Source organism: Rhodamnia argentea, chromosome 8 (genome assembly GCF_020921035.1).
Source record: "Rhodamnia argentea isolate NSW1041297 chromosome 8, ASM2092103v1, whole genome shotgun sequence".
Classification (NCBI taxonomy): Eukaryota; Viridiplantae; Streptophyta; class Magnoliopsida; order Myrtales; family Myrtaceae; genus Rhodamnia; species Rhodamnia argentea.
In genome coordinates this window covers 21,180,167-21,202,475 of record NC_063157.1, presented here as the reverse complement: position 1 = coordinate 21,202,475, position 22,309 = coordinate 21,180,167, and the positions used below count along the sequence as shown (strand labels likewise).

Below are 22,309 nucleotides of genomic sequence, written 5' to 3'. Positions count from 1 at the left end.
ATGGTGAGACTAGGATCCTGCATCTTGACAGGAACGTCAACTCCCCACAAAAGACTGGCCATACATGACAGGCCCAGCTGTCGCCGCCGCTCTGCGATTCTAAAACCACGCCCTCCCAAGCTGCGTCCTATTGCTCCTCCAGAAGACGCCATGTATGTGTTACTCCCCTGGTTATAATATGTTCTCGCTAGGGAAGCTGGCAAATAAAGGGTCCGTTGAGGTGGGCCCAATGGAGGAGGATGAGGAGGAGGAATTTGGCCTCGATAACTCGGACTGCTTGCCAGTGTGTAGCTTGGTCCGATGTGGTGTCGGCATAGCAGATGGAAGAGGGGTGGGGTGAGTGTAGGGTTGTTCCGGTTTCTATCGGTTTTGCTGCTCGTGAGCAGCAAGGGGCAAGGGCGTTGGCCCTGTTGGGCAAGCTGGAGCCCGGAGCTAATGCATTCTCACTGGCCAAGTCTATAACATGTGGTGGTCGTTCTTGTCCATGAGCACTATCCTCCTTCATTACCTGCAAAAACCAATCATACCATTTAAATAACATAAAACTCGAATTTTGTTTTTTGGCAGATTGTTGTTGTCCATGAGCACTAAATCCAGATATGATCAATTGATCCAACCAATTGACCGATACATTCCACAAATGCATTGAAAGGATGGTTTAGTATTCTGTCATTTCAAGACATCTCAGCTATTCTGCATCAAGTACTTCTCTATTCTAGCACTATAATGTTTCACTTACGTAAAGATATATTAAGCAGCTAATGAAACATGAAAGAAGATGTGAGGAACCTGCATAAAAACTTGGTTCGTCTCCATCCTCGGACGGCATAAATTGAAACATCCACAATCCTCCCTTAGATGAGAGTCTTAGCTTCACTACATATCAGCAAAAGAATGGGAAAGATTCTACCCCAAGAAAGAGAAAAAAAAGAAGAGGAACAAGAAAAAGGGAAAGTACACAAGATGATGGAAAGGAGAAAGTTCAGCTCAGTTGGCGAGATCTTCCTCTGAGAATTGGGAGATGCGGGCTTCGATCCTCACTCCGTACTTTGCCTGACAGGTTGATATGCGGGTGATGGTGCTGCTTCGATCCCACCTTTGGGTGCCTAGTTCGAACCCATCCTTGTGTTCTCACCTCGGGCTTACCCAGGTGCAGTGGTCGGGGCCCTGCTGCACCCCCATGGCAGAGTCTTACGTGCCTCAACTGGCATAAGCAAGGACGGGGCAGATTTGCCTGACGGTCATTAAAGAAAACCTTACCATATACAAAGAAACCACCGTATCTAGGTAACTCCTGCTTGCACAACAGATACAAATACAACCTCCAGGAGCTTAATAACTGGTTGATAAAGCAAAAAGGATCCAGGCAAATGGTGAGACTAGGATCCTGCATCCCAGCAGGAACATCGAATCCCCGAGATGTACAAGAAAGCTGGATGTTAAGAATGTTTTTCTACGTGGAGAGCTGGATTGAGACATATACATGGAGCAAGCAAGAGGTTCCAGAGTAGGTCACATCCAGGTTTTGGTGCAAGCAGTGTAAAGCTTTGTCTGCATTGAAGCTGGCTCCAGGAGCATGGTATGGCAAGATTTGAGAGTTCCTTGCGCAAAACAGATGTTAGGTAAGGAGCCTAAACTACCTACATTAGCCAAACCTGACTTGTGCTATGCTGTTGGGAGTTGCTAGTAGATTCATGCAAAATCCGAAGTAGTCGCACTTGGAAGCTATCCACAGAATATTGAGATACATACGGAAAATGATCAATTTTGGCATTTGATATGAGGAGCGAACGATGTGAGTTGGTTGGCTATTACAATGCCGATTATGCTGGCATGTTCTGTGTGTATAACTCAACCGGGTGCAATATCATCATGTAGCAAGAGCCAACCAAAAGCTTCGCGACTTAACAACTGAAGCTGAATAAAAGACCAAACACTCGGACAACCTTTGTTCCCGTCTGTAGCATAGGTTCTTGCTCAGGCAACACTGAACAATAACATGCGTGAAATCATTCGCTTCAAGTGATTGCCCCAGCTTCAAAATCTCACCTTGGATGCGTATTCAACAACCTAGGAGCTTGCCCCTTTCTTCAAACTCACCTTGTATGCGAATAACCAGAAACCAAAAGACTTGACAGAACTAAGACTCTTTTCTACACATGTTCCATACGCGTGCTTGCCCATACCCGCCAAGCAATCGAATGGCCGAATCATTTACATTACCAGGAACCCATTGGATACCATGGTATCCTTGTGGCACTTTATTGGCTCAGGCTCAGCCGGAGAGTCTACTGCCAAGAGCAATTTGAGATTTTCAGAAAAGGAAAAACAGGGTACGGGCCCTTTGAGGATCACATGATAGGGCATTGGAAGGAGAGCTTGGAGAGGCCACACAAGGTATTGTTTCTCAAGTATGAGGACTTGAATAAGGTGATGTCGAGTCTAACCCTTACCTCTTTATGTACCAAGAACAGAAGAAGCAGCTGTTGGTACCTCTAATGTGGAAACAAGAAACTTCAGCGGTAACTGCCGCAACAACCTTACTATATACAAACAAATCAATCTAAGAAAACAAAACTTGGTATGCAGGCAACTCCTACTACCAGGGTAAATACAGATACAGCCCACAGGAGCTTAATTTACTGGTTGATCAGAAAAGAGGATCCAGGGAGATGGCGAGGCTGGGATCCTGCATCCCCACAGGGACATCGAGTCCTGAGAAAAGACTGTCACCATACATGATGGCCCCACCTGCTGCCGCCGCTCCAGCTCCTATTCCCAGTCCAAAACCGCGTCCAACCCCGCCACGCCCTATCGCTCCTCCAGAAGATGGCATGTTTATGTAGCTCCCTGAGTTATAATCCGGTCTTGCAAGGGTGGCAGGCAAATAACCAGCCCTTTGAGGTGCGCCCAATGCAGGAGGATGAGGAGTTAGAAAAGGGCCTCGATAGCTCGGGCCACTTGCCGGAGTGTAGCTTGGCCCTCCAACGCGGTGGTCAGCATAGTTCATGGGGAAAGGAGTGGGGTGCGTGTACGGTTGTTCCGGTTTCTGTCGGTTTTGTTGCTTGTGAGCGGCAAGAGGCAACGGTGTTGGCCCAGTTGGGAAAGCTGGAGCTAATGCATTCTCACTGCCCAAGTCTATAAGGTGGTTGTGAGCAGCAAGAGGCAACGGTGTTGGCCCAGTTGGGAAAGCTGGAGCTAATGCATTCTCACTGCCCAAGTCTATAAGGTGGTTGTTATTGCCCATGAGCACTATTCCTCCTTCATTACCTGCAAACCCCAACCATATGAAACTACTCAAATAATATGAGCTTGAGTCTTGATTTTCTGAGATTGTTGCGTACGACAGAACAATTGATCACCGCATCATTTAAAGACCAAGGAACTTCGGCATAGATAGAGGGTCTGTTTATACACTTTTTTTTATTTCTGCCGATTGAATACAGTGATCAATACAACTCAAAATAATCAAGTGGAATGAGATGGATTCTAATGCAATGACAGAATTTTCAATTGAAAAGTGAATACATAATTGGGAGGAAAGATACAAAATCAATAAGAGAAAATTTTCATTTCCATTCCCACAAAAATAAACTCTATGATTCCTATTTCAAACAAGCATCCATCAACATCGACAGAATAACTTCCATCTTAAAAGCTCTCTGGTTGCAGAGCATATTGTCACTGTCCATGAACAGAATATCCAAGTAACCCCCGACACAAAATCCATAGAGGGAATTAATGGATCTTCTGACATTCTCCTACTTAAAGACTTCCCAGGTATTTTGCATCAAGTATTTCTCTATTCCAGCACAACAAAGTTTCACTTATATAATAATATGAAAAACAGCTAAAGAAGAATGTAAGGAACCTGTATAAAAACTGGGTTCATCTCCTTCCTTGGACACACGAATGGAAACATCCACAAATCCCCAGGGCTTGCCTGAACTTTTCTTCCTCAACTGATAACTCCCCACTTCACCATTCACTGACCTTGAAGCTTCACTCTTTCTGTGAAACGTCACCAGAAACTCTCTCAAAGCGATATTAGCTGTCCCCTGAAGCTTCTCTGTCAAGAAAACGGGGTCTCTGCTGTAAACTTCAACCTGCAATACCAGATCTTGAAGAGCTGGCGTTTGCGAGCTGTTGTCACTGCCAAGTAAAGTCGAGAACTTGGTCTTCCAAACTGGGTTTGAAGTCCCTGAAGTGTCTATCTTCGTGCAGTACTTGTTTTTCGGATCTGTCCATCCCACGGCAAACCAATGGCGGTTCCACAAGATTGTGGACTGCTTTAGCCCGCGAGCTGAAATCAGGCAAACTTCAAGGCAGATCTTTCCCATTCTGGGTTGGTGAAAGAAAAATCTTTTCTTGCTAAACCCCAGTGAAAGAAACTTGATCCGGGATGGTGAGAGCTTGTTCTTCTTTCTGCTTTTACATGGATGAAGATGATGCAGAGCCAGAAAGGAGAGAGAAAAGAAGGGTTTTGTTACTGTACTGAGCTACTTTACTAATTGCTAGAACTAATATCAAAATGATTTAGATATAATCATATATCATATTTTATAACGTCCACGCTCGTATTAAGCTTGAGGTTACCTTAGCCATTTCACTAAAGAAGCATAATCTAGTACTTGTGAGTAGGGTAATTAGCGCCTCATTGAGATTGATTAAGCCGAAAAAATTTAGATAAAGGTACGGGAAAAGGATCCGGAGGGGATGGTGTCTACCTTTCATACAACAAACTTCACTACAGTCCAATGTTTCTTGGCCACCGATGTTTATGTGTGAAGTTGGAATCAGTAAGGCCTACAATCTAACAAGATCATTTGACCAGCGTTTTGAGCGGAATGGCTTTATTAAGTATATTCATTGTTGTCAGTCATATAAAAACATAATATTTAAGCTAATTATTAAAAAGTACATTTCACTTTTAAATATTCACACACACACACACTAGTGAAAATAAAATTAAAAAAAGAAGAATTAACCGATATTCACCTCAAGGCTATTGTGAATTGAGCATCTACAATTTTATGGCGTGATTTTTATGAAATGACAGTTTTACGATTACGCTTTAATGAGAATAGAATCTTAAGACAATTATAAAATAAGTACCAAGAAAAAAAAATACTACAATTCTTAAGTGGTTCAGGACTGCCAATCCGAAGATCAAGTTGCTTGATCTTGATGGTCCTAGCATCAAATATTTGGAACTACTTTCTTGGACTATTTAGATTGCATAATGCGAGCGTTTATATTGTAGTTGGAATGGGACGCGATGCGATTTATTGTGTCGACGTTCAGAATGAATGGCGCAAAAAGAAGCTCCTAATTCAAGAGTTTGTGCTAATCAAGGAGTTTCAAAAGTAATAAGCCTGGTATATGCCATTGACCAGGACATTAGTATTTCATTTCTTCAAGGAGCTTATACTAATCAGGGTTTGGCTACATACATTCATTTTTGTGGGATGGCGACTATATCTGGACTTAGAGCTCTCACATTCATCAAGCCACGTTCTAGAAATAGGCGTGGGCGAGACTGCGAACCAGATTTGACGATCTTTCGCGACTCAGAAGCCGATTTCAAGTGGACGAGTCAGGCGACTCGTTAAGAAGAAGAATCAGATCAACATGCTTGAGCTGATTTTGTTAGTTATAGACTGCTAGGACTCGGTCAGATCTTCTGAATCGTGATGCGTACGCCGTGTTTGGGTGCCACGATCATTTGATAAGTCGGAGAATGCTGGTACTTGGGAGAGAGGGAGAAATTATATCTCGACACGATGAGCGAGAGGACGATCTTCAGCTGAACCATTGCAAAGTTCTTGCCCAAGCAGAGCCGTGGCCCGAGGCCAAACGGGAGATACGCTTGGGGATAGTTGCAAGCTTTGGATATGCCGTCTGCGAATCTCTGCGGCTTGAACTCGTTGGCGTCTGCCCCCCAGATCTCGGGATCACGGTGTAGTGTCGGGATCAGAGTCCATATGCATACGTTTTTCGGGACGTTCACATTCCCGATTTTCGTGTCTTCCAGTGCCTCCCTGGAGACGAATGCTGCCGGTGGGTATAGACGGAGTGTTTCCTGGATGACCATAGTCACCTGTTCATAGAACGGAATTAGTCTGACGGCACACGGATAAGAAATCAAATCCAGGGTAGGAGCTCCTTTGTCGCTCAGAAGTTCGGTTTGTTACGACGAAAAGAAAACTAGACAGTCGCAATGCATTGCTTACCGCCTTCGATTGTAGGAGCGCATCGGCATTGACCGTGTTACCATCACAGACTTGAGCCACCTCTTCTCGTATCTGCGACTGCCACTTGGGATGCAGGGCGAGCAGCATCAAGCACCAGGACGCAGCGACTGCAGTAGTTTCATGGCCGGCGAAGTATATGTTCTTGCAGTTATCGACGATGAACTGCTTCGACGATTCCTTGTCGAGATTGTGATCATTGATTGCCCCTTCCAGGATCAGTTGCATTAAATCCTTCCCTGAAGTCCTCTCGGCGCATTCTCTTCGGCGTTCTTGTATCGCCTTCCATATCAGCAACTCTATTTCCTTTTCTAGATTCCTCACTTCCTTCCCGTCCTTCGACGGAAGAAACCTGCGAAAAAAACGTTGACTTCTGATTGGCATTGAAGGTGTCGAAAGATTTAATAAATCGTCGGTCCGTTGGTTGGCACATACCCGAAGAGGCTGTTTCCGAACAGGAAGCTTTGCTTGGACATGATATTTTGGAGGCTCCTGAGCTTGGAGAACACCTCTTTGCCCTTGACGTAGGAGCTTCCAAAGCAAGCCCTTGAGATCACATCTGCCGACAGGCTCCTCAAGTCCTCATCCACTGTGATATCTGCCGTCTTACCACCTTCAGCTTCAATCCTGCCGTCCCATGTCCCCAGCAGAGTTTGCACCGACTCGACCATCAGCCCCACCATTCCCTGCAAATTCAAATCACATTTCTCAGTATTCATCCTGACTCGAGGGTCTAATCGAAGGCTAGCCAAAGATTTGATTGAGGGTCATGTAGACCTTGACTTTGTCCATGAAGAACTCAGGGGCAATGATCTTTCTCTGCTGAGTCCAGCAATGGCCATTGGACCTGATGATGCCATTGCCAAGCATGGGTTTGAGTCTCTTGGAGACGTAAGAAGGCTTGCCCAGCAAAGTCACACACTGGTTCATCTCCTTCACTAGCTCTGCTTGATTGATGTACAAGTGTTGCCTCAGTCCATTTGAGTAAGTGTACATCAGCCCTGCATTTTCCAGGCTCAAAACACATTAATAACAACTCTTGCCAAATCAAGAGACAAGTGTTGCCACCAACATTTTCCTGGTCGCTTTGACCCTACAATAAATGTCAGAACTTGCGAACACGGGTCGTTTTAATGGGCCACGTAACTTCCATTTCTTTTGGTAATGGAGAAAGTGGAGCCAACTTATCTTTTCGGCCCAACCCACATCTGCCTCTAGCCCTAGCTCACTCAATAATGCCTATTATCAAGACAAAAGACTGAACTTCTGTTCTCACCTTTTGTTTCCACCAACTTTTTCCATTGTAGTCTATGTTATCCTTTGCTTGAAGAGGATAAACTAGAGTAGCTATGACATAGGTAAGAAGACTCAACTCTCTTTCGATAAGAGGGAAATCAAGTGCTCATGGGAACGACAACCTTTTCCGTTCTCACCATCCGAATGTGAAAGCAGGGAATGATACTTGAATGTGCGTATTAAACTTAAAGAACTCTTTGTGGGAAAAATTGGAAAAAAAAAAATGACGCTTGTGTATTGGGTATATGGAATTAGCCCTCAGCAAACTTCAAGGCCAAGAGAAAAGTTAAAAAGGGAGGGGAAAAAAAACAGTAAAGGAGCTGAAAGGAACTCTTTCATGATCAAAACCCACCAAGATAAGTAGCAATCAAGCAATTAAAATAATATTGGCATTGAATCCCACATCAAATATACCCATATCACAGGCCCCAATCATTCATAGATCTTGTGTGCACAGCTAAGGAACAACCTTATTCTTTAAATGCAGATGATGTGTGTACAGTCACTGTCAACACCATCCAATATTAAAATAAGACGGAGGGGGACATTATTATGCTAATATGAATGGACAAATCTAATGCAAATTGCCAACTTGGATCCTTTTCTTTTTGGCTGTGGGGGACTGCAAAAAGCCTACTTTTAATACAGTTGAAGTCATTGCAGTGGATTGATCTTATTGCACTTATGATTAGTCAAAATCAAGAAGCAATCAAAACCCACTTCCTAATTAATGTTTGTTTAGGCCTTGATTGGTCCGGATTGCGAGGTACCAAATAGATAAATGTGGAAGCTTTAGTTGACTTCTATGCGAAACCCTAGTCCAGACACCACTTTCACAAAAAAAAAAAAAAAAAAAGAGAAGAAAAGAAAAAAGAGGTCAATAAATCATAATAAAAAGCATATGAGCTGTTATTAATTGATTTATTTTTGTTGTTCAAATATTATTTTTTTGTAATCAAATTATGTGAACTTTTCCTGCATCAGAGGAAGGCATTTGGTGACTTCCAACATCATTAAAGAACAAATTCTTAGTACAGTTGTCTTCATAGCATAGGCCTGATGATGGACAAAAGCAGTGATGTTGCAGCAGCAAATAATTTCATGCTTTTCTTTTCTTTTCTTTTGCTGAACTCACTGAGCTCATTTTAATTTTTCATCAGACGTACTTTTTGTCAATTTCTTCACATGATTCACACTTATGACATCTGAAAAATTAAATAAGTGTGAAATTAAAAATGACATTAGAGAGATAGATAGTGCGTTAGACCTTGTTGTTTTTTGGTCGAAGTTAGACATTATCTTTGAAAACAAGTGATCATGATATTTTCAAAGATGTAATAAGGTATTCGTGACGAACGAACGACAGATAAAATAGTCACACCGATCTCATTTACATATATTTTTAGAACATCAATAAATTCATCACATGAAATTTGACATTTGTCCGATTGCCTTGAGCACGTACGGTGAGATATGTTTTCCTAAATATTAAATACTTGTGATGGTTTTGGAGATATGAGCCTTTTGGTGGCAATTGAAGGACAGATGCTTCTGACCAAAAAAAGGACAGATGCAGCAGTGATATTTCATCAATTATAAACTAATGTCCTCATGACATTGGTCTGATTTCATTCATATAAAGAAAAAAGGTTCAAAAATGAGAATATAACCTCGGAAAACTTTGAACATCTTGTATTTAAAAACTCTTAACAGTTCTTATCTAGTAAAAGCAATCCTAAAGGCCAACAAATTACAGCGGGCACCCTTGGAGAAATGCACCAGGTGCCGTAGCTAATCTTTCGCAAATTGTTGACATTAACTATCGATAACTAACCACCTGTATTCATTTTTTTTTTTACGCTTACAACTTATTAATGCACCGATCGATGAACAAAGTCGTATGAAATAGTGTAACTGCTAAGTTTTACATGCACAAATGTGCATATGCAAATCAAATCAAATCAAATCAAATCAGCTCCCTAGACTGTTAATTCCTTAAAAAACAAATTTCTAGGAAAACCGAAAAATTAAGAGGTACCATACCATATTCTTTCCTCCACTGCTCAAAGTATGGGAAGACAGATGAAGTGTAGTCATGGGCAATGAACTCTCCATGAGGAAGAGCTGCTCCATCGATGGCCGCTTTTGCCTTCATCTGTATCCTCTGCATCTCAGGAAGGTTGCCATACAAGAAGGAAGGCGCTGGCCCTCTTATGCCTTGCCTTCTCAGCTTCTTCCTCAGCCTCTCGCACTTCAACCACGTCGTGGCGTACAGACGAACCGCATAGCTCGCCATGGCGGCAACGGCTAGCGAACCAATCACTCTTATCAGTGTGAACACTGAAACCTCCATGGCTCTCTCTTCTCTCCTTCTTCTATGCTTTCTCAGAAATGCCGGCTTTCACAAGACCAACTCGGTCTCTTCCTCTTATATATACCACCCTTGGATCTCTCTTGAGCCACTTGCCAGTCAATATCAAACAACGTTTTGTAAAGAAAGACCCATTTAACAGACATGTCAACAAAGTCACGAATTTTTTACCGAAGGAACCGCAAACGAATGAGGTCAGATTTAGGTGAAAACCCATATCGACGTGCAACGGTCGCCGTCTCTATTTTATTTTGCGGATATATATCTGATACCTTTTCACTGTCCCCATACGAAATAACATGGTCCAATTATATGTGGGGGAGGGCAGAACCTTAACTGATTGCGACGCAGATGCGAATAATTGAAATGAAGGTAGATAGTAATCTTCGAATAAGAAGCCGCATGACGCGATGCACTAATTGCGATTAACTTTCAAAGATTTTTTTCTTTTCTCCTCTTTGTTTTGTCTTGTTGTGCTTGTGTGCATCAGATGCTGAGATGATTGGACATAATGGACGGACCTTGTCTTACGATACCTTAAGGTGTTCGTTCATCGGTAGATAGGAGGTGGGAGATAGAGATTACAACTAATTACTATTTATTGGGTGCTCCATCAAGAGCATCTTTCCTTAAAAAATTTTGGATTTGGATTTGGATTTTACTTTTGTTAACCCTATGATCTTCGGAACTATCGACATTGTACACTTGTCGGCACCCAAAAAAAAGAAAAAAAGAAATAGACTCGCTGTTACTTTATTCTGATTAGACCGTGTCCTGTATTTGAAAACCCTTGTCCACATTATGCTTCCATCATGGGGTTCTTATTACATTGTAGAACATAATTGGTGGTATACTATAATTCCATTTTCTCTCTCTCCATGCCTATCAATTTGTTGCCCCGCTATTTCTTACTTTATATTTTGTCTTGTGAGATGGTCCATCGCAAATTATTTAAATCAGACGTCAAGTCCCTCACATCAATTGGTATGCTGAAACGATGTGATGATAATGAGTCCGATCGTAAACTCCTGGTGATCATTCGTACGCACAGGTCGAGCCGTGGCATCATCACAACATAAATTGAACTATCCTACATTGGATTGTCGATTTTCACATTGAACACAAAGAGCGAGCACGATGATCACGTGTCGAACACGAAGCGGACGGATTCTTTTTTATCTGCTAAGCGACTTTGTTATTTTGTTTCGGCATGTGCTTATGCGGAAGAGTGGAGGTTGCACCACATTTTGATGCTGAGGTAACTAGGGATGGAGTTAGGTGCATGAAATAATATTGCCTTTTATAATATAGTTACGCATGCAACATTTCTACTTCTGACAAGGAGGGAAGGAAAAAAAAAAAATCTTTGGCCCATTCTTCTTAGCAACTTCGACATCACACAGATTTAACCCTAGCTAGTTGTTGTAACACGATGAATGATCAATGACTTAATAAAAAAAATGTATTGTTCCCACAAGTTGCACTATACAATGACTTCACTCGATGGAGTCCACCCCCAACACGTGAAATCTTGGACTCTACATCGTGTCGTTTTCAGATTTGAAAATGCTTGGTGGGTTTTATTTCGAATACTTAGAATTCTAAGTTTGGATGTTGTGCTTCCCGGAAAGATGATTATCGATGCGTCACGAATATATCTACTCGCGACAGTACAAAAGCGGATCCATCTCATCTCAAGAGATTAAATGAGTAACGCAACTTTACTCCCCACAAAAAAGCACGAGATTAGGACACAAGGAAGTAGTTTTTTCGGCGACTTGTGCTGATCCGGACATGAATAACCTCAATCGACCCCTAATCGAGGATGTGGATTCACTTAGGAATGCTGATCCGATTCGCGAAAAACCTGACTTGAAACAAAAAGGAGTGAAAGCATCTAGTCAAGAAGGGGAAAAATTGGGATGATACCCATCTTGTAAGAAGAAAAATAACTAGGGCCCAGAGAAGGACTTGGAAGCCAGTGAAGAGGAAGTACATTGAACGTGAATGACGAGCACGAACTCAACAATCACTTCCCACTCACATGGCGCCGATGATTTGATGCCGACAAATTTGGGTCCATGTGGTTGACAGTGTCAGCTCCAAGAACTCAGCCACCTCCGCGTGTGTGCGTTCCTGTTCCTGCTTCTGCTTCTTCTTAGGGTTTCGGGTGATGGGGTCGCCATTTAATTTTTGCTGGGGGAAATTTTGGTGGCCCTGATTCCTGGAGCAACGAATAATGGTTTGGTTGAGGAATTAACAAGAGGGTTTAGATCTTCAAGAAGAGCTGCTTGAGGGGTGGCTGATCTCAATGGAGGACCACGTAAAGAGAATACTTCTGCGTCATATCTTAAAGTTTTGATGCGATTGTTGCTGAAGTCTGTAAGGACCACCTCGTCGTGAATCATCAGTCTTCAAATGTCAGGGATGATCACATGCTGGTTTGGCCCCAGTCGTCGGGGCTTTTGCTTTTCTTTGCCTACATTGCCTTGGTCATGAGAGTTGTTGATCAAAGACGACTCATTCAAACCGGCCACATTACACGCGTTAAGGAGGGAAACAGATAAGCCAGTGATGAAAGAACCGGGACGACGTCATTTGTGCATCGAATGCACCGTTGGATCTACTCCACCGTCTAGAAATTGATTATACCTTCTCGTAAATTGAGGTATCCGGTTTCGACCAAATTGGTAGAATAAATTTCAATTTGATGCGTCCGAGATCGTTGATTTGGTTTTTTTTCTTTTCTTTTCTTTTCCTTTCTTTCTTAGCAGATCCTCAAAGTTGGATGCACTAGGAGGCTCAGCGGAAGGGAAGTTGATGGTGGACAAGAGATGGTTTCTTATGCTTTGTGAATGATGTGTTGAAGTTGGCAAATACTTCGAGAATCCTTATTTCTCATACCGGACACGCACATGTGAGCTTAGAGCAATCGAAATATAAACCGACGACATGTGACTCCTGCGCACGAAATCTCGGGGGTCCCGCCGCTCGAATTGTTGGCGGGGGCTTGGGAGCAGCGTCCCTAAAACAATATCGGGTTTTAGGCTTGTGTTTTAAGTTGGCCCGTTTGTTGTGGAATCAAAAGGATTCGGATAGGCTTGGGTTTTGAATCCATTTTAAGTCTTATTTATTGTATTCGTATGAGAGATCATTGTAACGAGTTGTTGCGGTTGTAAACCTAAATATCATAGTTGAATCCCTTTGCAGGATGTAGCTCTATTTCTAAAGTGAATCTGGGCAAACTCGTGTATCATCTATTTTTTTATTTTCTGTATGATTATTTTGATTCGGTTTATGAAATAACCTATCATGGTGAACCCTCCTCCCTTTTGTCCTCCCTTCAAACTTAGGACAGCCACGTGGCAGTGGGCTGCTTTAATAATCCATCCTCCTATAAAGCTTCCTGTTGGACTGAGGGATCATCTGAAGGATATACACTGCACCTTCTACCATTAGACGTCCTCTGGATATATTGGCACGATTCCGAGTAGCATTCAGCATGTGCTAATGTCAGAACAGTGACCGGTGAGGATGTCGATACGTCAAATGACGTAAACGTTACATAACATGCACTTGAAAATGCTCAAGAGCGGGACAAATTGCGAGATAATTGAGTAGGGTACGGAAAAGTCGGATCGAAACACAAGCATCACACAAGCCAAAGGAAATAGAGAAGCATAGGACACACCACTTAGACAAGGAAATGCTTTTGGGTCCCCATTTTCTAATCTCGGGGTTTGATTCAATTGAATCTAGTCACGATAGAACTGCGCTATCTGGTGTCGATCCTTGGTTTCGTCCAGCATATTTCTTAGGAGCAATGAGAATTTTCATGGTGGGGGGGAGACGAAAGTCAATAAAAGGTATGAAAGCTGGGGACTCATGGAGGGTTGCGTGGCAGCCGCGCATGCATCTTGAGGGTCGGACAATGGTGAGTTGGTGTCAATAATTTTCCCTTCTCTTTTCACGGCACAATCATTGGTCCTTCAATTTCACCACTTAGTGGTCTTCATGGTAATGCTCTCGCTCGAGGCGGCAAACTAAAACAGTTCGGACGTGACTCGAAGCGTTTAGGTTGCTTCCTTAGTTAGGCAGGTCATCGTTCACTAGGCGAAACCTTCTCTTAGTTTGCTTCCTCACCAGACTTATTCCCTCTGTTTCTTTTCTAAAGCAGAGAGCAACGGGATTAGTTTGATATAGACGACCCCCTTCTCCAAATACCATAGTGCATTTCAAAATATTCGGATAATTCGAATAAGGCGAAATTTCGTGAGCATCATGGGTTTTCGAATAGCGAGCTATCATCGCCATTGCTTGTTACCTTTCAATCATTCACCTACTTGGTTCGCTGGAGGTATCTCAGTGACTTGTCACTCCGGATTGGACGTCAAAGGCACGCACGCTACACCACGATGGAATTGGTATAGTGTTAAGCCTTCTTGGAACGTTATCTGATGCTATTCAAAAGCTTTTAATCCAACCACAACAGAGAACAAAGCGAAAGCAAGTAAACTAATTTGTCATTGGGAATGTGCTACCCAAAAAGGAAGGAAAAGGAAATTTGATGAGCAAATGTGCATTAGTGATCCTAAAACTGAAGGTGCCAACCAATTAAGTCCTACTAACATACTGGATCCACTTATTTACTAAGATCGCCAAAGCTGGAAAGAGCAACAGACCAGGCATTGAAGCTGCTTCCGCATCTGACCTGGCCTTAGATTTAGATTGACCACAACAGCTTGCCTTACCCAGCTAAGCTTCATCAAACCATGCGGACTTTCCAAGGTCGCGTATCAGAAGAACAACCCTGCAGCCATATGCAATTTCTTCTTTTTAATTTTAGCATGGATGATGGTGTATTGGCCACAGGAAAAATATGCCATATAAAGTGAAGGATGATGAATTTTGGAGTTTTGAAGCACGTAAAAGCTACAAAAAATAATACAACAAGTCAAACCAAGTTTACATTCTCAGATTGCACAGCGGCGAACTCTATTGTGCAAAGAATATTAAAAGGAGAAAGACAGCTTTCTGATAGCTTTATAAAAGGCAGTCCTGCTCCATTAGTTTTGGCCAACCCTATGGCACTTCATCATCCAAAATGATCAAAGAAATCTGATTTTAGACGTTCTTGTCTAAAGCCCACATCCACGACAATTTATCATCCAACTAGAATTATGAGGCCACTCATCATATCTCCAATAGGAACTCTCACCAGATTATCGGGGAATAATCATGGTAAATGTCTACAGGTTGCTGAGTATTACTTGCCTGCACGTACTTCTCTCCGAGATATGAAAATGTTATTTGTACTTGCGCCCCTCTACCTAGACCAACTAACTCGTGAGATTCCACCTTCCCATGCCATCAGCATCCGCTAATCCCAGCAATCTCACCTCCCACATAACCAATCCTTCACCCATGGGCACAGCTCCATCAGCATCTATCTTTCCATCTACTTATCACACGATAACTTCTCCTGATTACATTGAAAGCATTAAAGCCAACAGCTACCGTGCAATTTCCACTTTCTTCCTACTTCCGCAGAGTGCCCCTCATTGCAGATGAATAAATTTCAGCTTAGACGAACATAGATACACCATGGATCGTACATCCCACAGATTATGAAATTAATCCCATCTTCAAACAATCCTATATAAATTTATGTTCAGTGCTTGTGAGTTGTGATGCACCACATCTAGAACTCTTTATCCTAACCAATCTTGTTCCACAGTTGTTCAGCTCTCTCGACTTAAATCGACACACAAATAGTCAATCTCAACTGTCTTACAAGCCAAAACAAATATCTGTGCCACAATATCTCGGATGAAGACACCAAGACACCATCATAATAGATTTTCCAGTTTGTCAAAGTCAAAACTACTGAGATACTACAGGAGAAAGAACTTGAAGGCCATAGCCAAGTGTTAGTCTCATATGAATAACAAAAAGTTTTAGACTAGCTGTAAACCCATTATGTGCAATTTTAATAACTATTAATGGAGATACTGTGGAGACTAGCTGTAAACCCATTATGTGCAATTTTAATAACTATTAATGGAGATACTGTTCCACCTTAAGTATTCAACTTATGCCTACAAAAACAGTGCTAACTCATCAGCCATGGCCAACTGAAACAGTAAATCAAAGATACATCTAAGCATCGTTTTAGATGACTCTGGCCACTGGCTTTTACCTGTCCAAAATAGATACAGCAAGAAAGCTACTTGAAAGTCCTGAAAAAACTAGTCGAGCATGAAAGCCAGAAATTGATTGGAGGATTTACTCCCTTAAAGTCCAAGAACATATTAAAGAGATGTTCCAACTTCCAATAACACGTAATGGTGCAGAAAAAAAAATGACATACGAAACTAAGAGTTGAACATACTATGGGTATAAAACAGCAGGGATTAAGCAAGAGATAGGCAAGAAGAATTTCCTAACCTTCTAAGTCCACGATTTACCACCCCTATGCTTCTCTCCCATTTCGCACATCACACTACAAGCCAAAATAACCCCGGCACTCTGAAGTTCCACATAAGCATTGCTTCTTCCTATACCTTGTGGTGTAAATATCACGATCATCAGGCAGAAACCCATAGTCATAAGTTAACTCTGTCATTGGAGGAACGTGCCTTTTGGCGTAAAAGGCAATACGGATATAGCACTCTTTATTGTGCTGATAAAAGACTGGTTGCCAGAAGACATTTGGATAACAACTATGGTTCATAAATCGGGCCACATTTCCAAAGTTCTTAGCACTAATAATCAAGGGGTGTGGCATACTGTACTCCTCTGAAGAGTCATTTGAACGTTCTTCTCCCAACAATCCAGATTCATAATTCCATTTGAATGACTCGTAAACACGGCTTGTGTCGAAAACATGTTCATCACTTTCACCTTGCTCTAATTTATGCTTCAGTCTAGTTCCGTCTATGACATCACCTGCATAGTGACATATAAAACTTCCGGCTCGAATAGGATCCCAAGATCGGAGGCCCCAACCCCGATCCTTTGTCCTGAACACCTCTAGGTGGAGTTTCAGACCACTTTGTGAGACTCGGTTTTTGCAGTTCGGAGAGCACCGGCAAGATGGACCACATTCATGTATAAGTGGCTTCCGACTTACGAGAACCCCAGTTCCAGTATACGGAAACTCACCCCCATTTTTCTGAATGCAGGAGCAGTTGAGATCACCAGGTTTACATGCATCGCTGCAGTTGCAGCCATGAGAAGTATCAGATAAGTTGTAAGGTTTGAAGTATCTTAGGTCATAGAAGTAATTAAAATAAGCAGGTCCTCTCTCATTGTCAACTTCATTCACAAGGGAAACGGGCACGTGCTCAGACCCAGAAGTCAAATCAGAAAGTATCAGTCCGGGGCGAGTAGAGATAACTTCCTTACACCTTTCAATCGATTTCCAAACAGCAAATGCATCTGGTTGCCCAGGAATCCTCATCAACTTGTATTTGAAAATGCTAGCACCAGATTTACCCTTGTCCATCCACGATTCTTGTACTCTGTAAAGCCCATCATATACATACACCTTGCTATTGGGACTTGTAACATCTTTCATTCCGCGAATGACTCTAACCTCGTTGGCACGACGCAAGCTTCTCTCAAGAGCAAGATTACCCCGCTCAAGCTTCTGATCGGAAACTTCCTTATCTTTCTTGGTAGATGCCCCACCCTGCCCACTATAAATCAAAACATCCTTGTCACCTACATCATCTTCATAGGACCCAGAGGAAACAATGCTTAATGCTACTGATTCTTCTTGATGATCACTTTTTACATTCAAGTAATCAATCCCAGCCATCGATGGAGCATGTAGTCCCACGACACACATTTCCATCCGGAAAAAGAAAATGTCACCAACTTTAACACCAGGGATGGCCCCAATTCTCCTCCTCATATTGGTCCTAAACCCTTTGCTCATCAACATATTCCCAGCTTTCAGATCAGCACGCTTGATCCCTCCAGTCTGCCCTTCCTTTGAGTCTTCTAATTGGCTAAGCCTCCTCCGAATCCCATCAAATGTCATGAGCACGTAGTCAACCACATTCCCGTCACCATCCTCGCGTTGGATCGAATTGATAGGAACGACATAATTAGGTGCACCATTACCTTCGCCGTCTGCTACCCAAAACTCCGACTCTTTGCTCTTCTTCCCTGTCTTTCGGGAAGATCTCGAACGACGCAGATCGAAATTGCCATAATTTGGACTATCACCAGCCCCGTCTTCTCTCGGCTCCTCGCCATTTATCCTAGGTCCGGGAGTCCTGAATGACCTGAGCGGAATCGGAGCAACTGGAGCTTGCCTTTGGGGGTTTTGCTGTGAGGTCTGAAATTCTTGCGGAACACTGAATGGGTAAGTTGGCAATGTTCCAGTGCCGCCGGGAGGGATGGAGAAAGAGGGAGGGTTTTCATTGGAAGCGGTAAAGAAAGGTTTCAGAACCCGGAGAGGCTTCACATCCAATACCCTTGTTTTGTCAAATGATGCGGCTTCAGGAAACGAGTGACTACCTCCCCCTCCTTGCATTTCTTAAACCCTCTAAAGGCAAAAGCTCACTGCCGATCTGTTTCCCTCGCCACACAATGGGAAAATGCCCGTGCGCGTAACCACTTCCTATCTCCTTTTCGCCACCGGAGTGCTTTTCTTGTGTAAAAAGCTACCAACTTCCCCACAAAGCAACACAGCTACGACTACAGAACTTTCAAAACACAGAGATATAGCGAACCTGTCTATCCAAGCAAAAATAGGAATAAAGAACTCGAAAAACCATCGGTCGACGCCAAAAGATTGAATGAAAACTGAAGTTGGCTGGTTCAGGAAATGAAGAACTCCATAACAGACCTAAACCGACTTCTAGTTCAAATTGAACGGTTCGGAAAATCGAAGCTCAAAACTACGAGCACCAATCAAAGATGCTCACTCCGCGCTCAACAATTAACACAAGAACCGCAAAGGATCGGGCGGTACCTTAACCTTCAGAGCGTTCCCGAGATGAAGCAAATGGAAGCGAGGAGAGAGAAAGGGAGAGAGAAGTGACCAGTGAAAAGTGCAAGTGATGATGTAAATTGTAAATGAACTCTCTCTCTCTCTCTCTCTCTCTCTCTCTCTCTCAACTAAAAGCTTTTGCAGTGACTTTCTGACTGATTTTTGGCGATATGCATTCGCATTTTGCTCCGTCTTCGGGCGGTGGACTGACGGGTTGAAATCACGCGCCGCCGCTTATGCCACTGCACTACGCGGCGGTGACTCGGTTGAGTTGGACTCATCTCGATATGTATAAAAAAGTTTGAGGTCGCTCCCTACGCATAAACTCGTTCATTTTGTTTATATAGTAACTAGCATTGGTGGTTGAATTTTGTTACGTGACAATTTTAAGTGCAATCGAATCCTCTAACTCACTCGATCTGAATTAGGGAACAAATCTAAGTAAGGCTTTATTTTTGCTATAGAAATTTGTAAATTGTAACAAATGCTCTTAACAAAGATAGACAATTAACGTAATGAATACATTAATAAATTATCAATTAATGTTATAGCATGTACTACCGGGTCCCCTAACGGTCCTTGAGAAAGCTATCAACTCATGAGGATAAGTGTACTTATAATCCTAAAACTTGATCACAAAAATACAATTGAACTCTAAAACTTACAAAATGTACGATCAAGTAATAAAATTTATTAGATTGGTACAACCGAGCTCTTCTGTTAACTCTATCTAACCCGATGAAAAATGTTGACATTTTTTTTAATATGTAAACTTGATTTTTAATGCAAATTTAATTTAATTTAAATTAAAAATAATCTTTTTTATACAAAAAGGTGAGTAACCAAGCGAATGACTGTCGCCGCCGCATCGTCATCGAAAAGGGCCAATGAGGGTGATGGATGATCGCCTGAGGGTCATTGGGTCCCAACCAATGGCCGACAACCCTCTCTCAAATCTGACCCGATTTAACTTTATTTTTTATTTTAATTTAAATATAATTTTTGTTAGAAATCGGGTTTAGACTAAAATAATATCCTTTCAGCCACATCATTGTCGGATAGGATATAGAAAATAATTAAAAAAATCACGTCAACATTTTTCGTCAATCAAGTTTAATGAAGTTAATGGAAGGACTTAATTGTACTAATTTAATAAGTTTTATGACTTGATTGCACTTTCGTGATAAGTTTTAGGATTTCCGATACACTTATGCGGCAATGCTTAACTCATGAGTTAAACATCTTTGATACATTCAGAAGTATCGGGAGCATGTTTATGTGAATTTATCATATGTAAGGAAATTAACTACATGGAAGCTATTAAAGATCATCGGTAATCGAATCTATCAAATACTTATTGCTAACATGGATGGATAAAATTCAGTAAAATAATAATAATTTTCCTTTTCAGTGTTTCCATTTCATATTGTTGAAATCTCGTTGTGATGGCTTGTAGAACACAGGCCAAAAGGGTGGTGGGAGTTTCAAATTTGGGTACAGCAGCAACTGAGCATGAAGCAAGAAATGCGACCTCTACTGACCAAGTGTTTTTGGGGAAACAAGGCGATTGATCAGTCTTGCCTTTACTGCCTTTGCTTGGGGAAATAGCAATCTTTCTCGTGAGTGATCCAATCGATTTCTATGTATTCTCTATTGGGAGACACGTAACATGCATAAGCAGATTAAAACATAAAACGCAGCGATAATAAAAATCCATACATGTATCTGCAAATACGTTGTTCATGCGTTTCAATCAAAAATCAAGTTAAACAAAGAGGGTTAAATAGGTTGCCGCTTGTAGCGTGTTTGAAACCAGTCGGTTCGGATGTTCTTCAGTTCAAGCCTCACAAACGTCGGATCTCTAGTTTAGACACACCACAAATCGCACGTCTAACCGAAGAAAGAACTCGCGGAAATCACCGCCTTAATTGTGCTAGCAATCTCGTGGCGATAACTATCCGCTATTAATCTTTTGGTCACAAGAGCAAGGTCAAAGAAAATAATTTTATGCTCTCTTGCTCACAAAATGCACGCACTTCAGAGAGAACCTTTCTTCTTAAGTATGCAAAAATAGCACACACTACCCTTGCACTAGCAATTTCTACGTTGCTTCTTCACCAAGCTTCCACATTGCTTCTTCACTAAGATAAGAAGATTGCTTCTTCACTAAGCTAAGGAGTTTGCTTTTGCCCAAGATAATGAATTGGGTTCTTACCCTATATATATATCAGCGTGTGCATTATATGCCCGTGCGCCCATAACAAAAAATAATAACTAAATTAAATCTCATTTAATTTAATTTCAATCCGACCGGTTCTATAGTCGTGATTGCAAACATATTTGCAGTATTGTCTTTGACGTTCAACGTCATCATGTATTAGTTAAGGTGCGTGATATCTCTATGTTCATCATTGAGCTGTTAGTAAGACATGTACTAAGAGAAGTGATCGTCCCGATCAATCTCCAGCTCCTACAAGCGATGAGTAACATCTAGTAATATGTCATGACTACTCAAATAGTGTGAATGGTTTAAGAATATAATAAACATGTCGGCTTTGGCTACATTGTAATTCAATCTCTCTACTTACTATGTCTAAATCAAACAAAGATCATGGAATATTTGTAAAGCCACTAATTCGATCATATGTACAAATCTTTTTTTTTTTTTGGTCAACACAAATCGAATTGACATTCATTTTATACGAGTCATAAATATTTCATTCTCGATTACAACCCCGACAGAGGATTTCAATGTAGTGTTACGATTAGATCGCATTAGACATAATTATTGTACCTTGCATGTAACAAGGAGACAGATTCCATTTTGCACACAAGTGTAATTTTGTATGTGAACAAACTATGACCATTAAGTACAGAGACGGATCAACGAATTGGCAATACGTGTACTCATGAACTATAACTATCCAACACACAAGTCATGACTATACCTTAGATCTAAGGATTATTTACACAAGACCAGAGCATGAACATTATACATTGACAATGCTAAAAGCTTTTATGTTGTTAATCGTTCAATGCGTGTCACGTTTAGTGAACTTTTTTGGTACAAGCATCTATGACTCGTCATTCCCTTAAGTATCTAATACTAAATGATGAAGTTAAGAATACATCGGTCTTAACAGGATCATTACTATCCACTCAATGATTCATTGACCCAGGAACAATTTAAAAATTCAGTCTAATTGTGAACCCATCACAATATTATTGACATCTCAAGAATAGATTAAGACACAACCGATCTTACAAAATCATTCACATATATAAATAATTGGACAAATGAATGAACACGCCTTTACTATTAATTAAATAAAAAATTAAAAATACAACTGAAATCCCTAATATGCAACTATTACATAGTTGCATTAA

At 41.6% G+C, this 22,309-nt stretch overlaps 3 protein-coding genes across 5 annotated transcripts; all 3 read right to left on the bottom strand.

Annotated features, from left to right (window-relative positions):
• Window positions 1–2,436: 2,436 nt before the first annotated feature.
• LOC115748211 lies at window positions 2,437–4,644 on the bottom strand. The gene is made up of 3 exons (XM_048284649.1): window positions 3,872–4,644; window positions 3,214–3,270; window positions 2,437–3,138 (listed from the first exon to the last, which is right to left on the bottom strand). The coding sequence occupies exons 1-3, from the start codon at window positions 4,338–4,340 to the stop codon at window positions 2,651–2,653; spliced, it is 1,014 nt and encodes a 337-aa protein (XP_048140606.1). The 5' UTR covers window positions 4,341–4,644; the 3' UTR covers window positions 2,437–2,650.
• A 749-nt stretch (window positions 4,645–5,393) lies between these two features.
• On the bottom strand, window positions 5,394–10,077 carry LOC115748209 (cytochrome P450 714A1-like). Of its 2 annotated transcripts, XR_007199623.1 has the most exons (6): window positions 9,591–10,077; window positions 7,029–7,252; window positions 6,687–6,937; window positions 6,234–6,603; window positions 5,567–6,100; window positions 5,394–5,525 (listed from the first exon to the last, which is right to left on the bottom strand). XR_007199623.1 is itself a non-coding variant. In XM_030684665.2 (5 exons), the coding sequence occupies exons 1-5, from the start codon at window positions 9,898–9,900 to the stop codon at window positions 5,675–5,677; spliced, it is 1,581 nt and encodes a 526-aa protein (XP_030540525.1). In that variant the 5' UTR covers window positions 9,901–10,077; the 3' UTR covers window positions 5,394–5,674. The 2 variants fall into 2 exon arrangements, 1 of the variants encoding a protein (XP_030540525.1); XM_030684665.2 differs by having other exon boundaries at window positions 5,394–6,100.
• A 4,296-nt stretch (window positions 10,078–14,373) lies between these two features.
• On the bottom strand, window positions 14,374–19,220 carry LOC115748208 (histone-lysine N-methyltransferase, H3 lysine-9 specific SUVH1-like). 2 transcript variants are annotated; one of them, XM_030684662.2, is made up of 3 exons: window positions 18,905–19,220; window positions 16,366–18,662; window positions 14,374–14,728 (listed from the first exon to the last, which is right to left on the bottom strand). In XM_030684662.2, exon 2 carries the CDS (start codon window positions 18,461–18,463, stop codon window positions 16,421–16,423), a length of 2,043 nt encoding a protein of 680 aa, XP_030540522.1. In that variant the 5' UTR covers window positions 18,464–18,662; window positions 18,905–19,220; the 3' UTR covers window positions 14,374–14,728; window positions 16,366–16,420. The 2 variants fall into 2 exon arrangements, with proteins under 2 accessions (XP_030540522.1, XP_030540523.1); XM_030684663.2 differs by lacking the exon at window positions 14,374–14,728 and adding an exon at window positions 14,785–15,479.
• Between the last annotated feature and the right edge of the window lie 3,089 nt (window positions 19,221–22,309).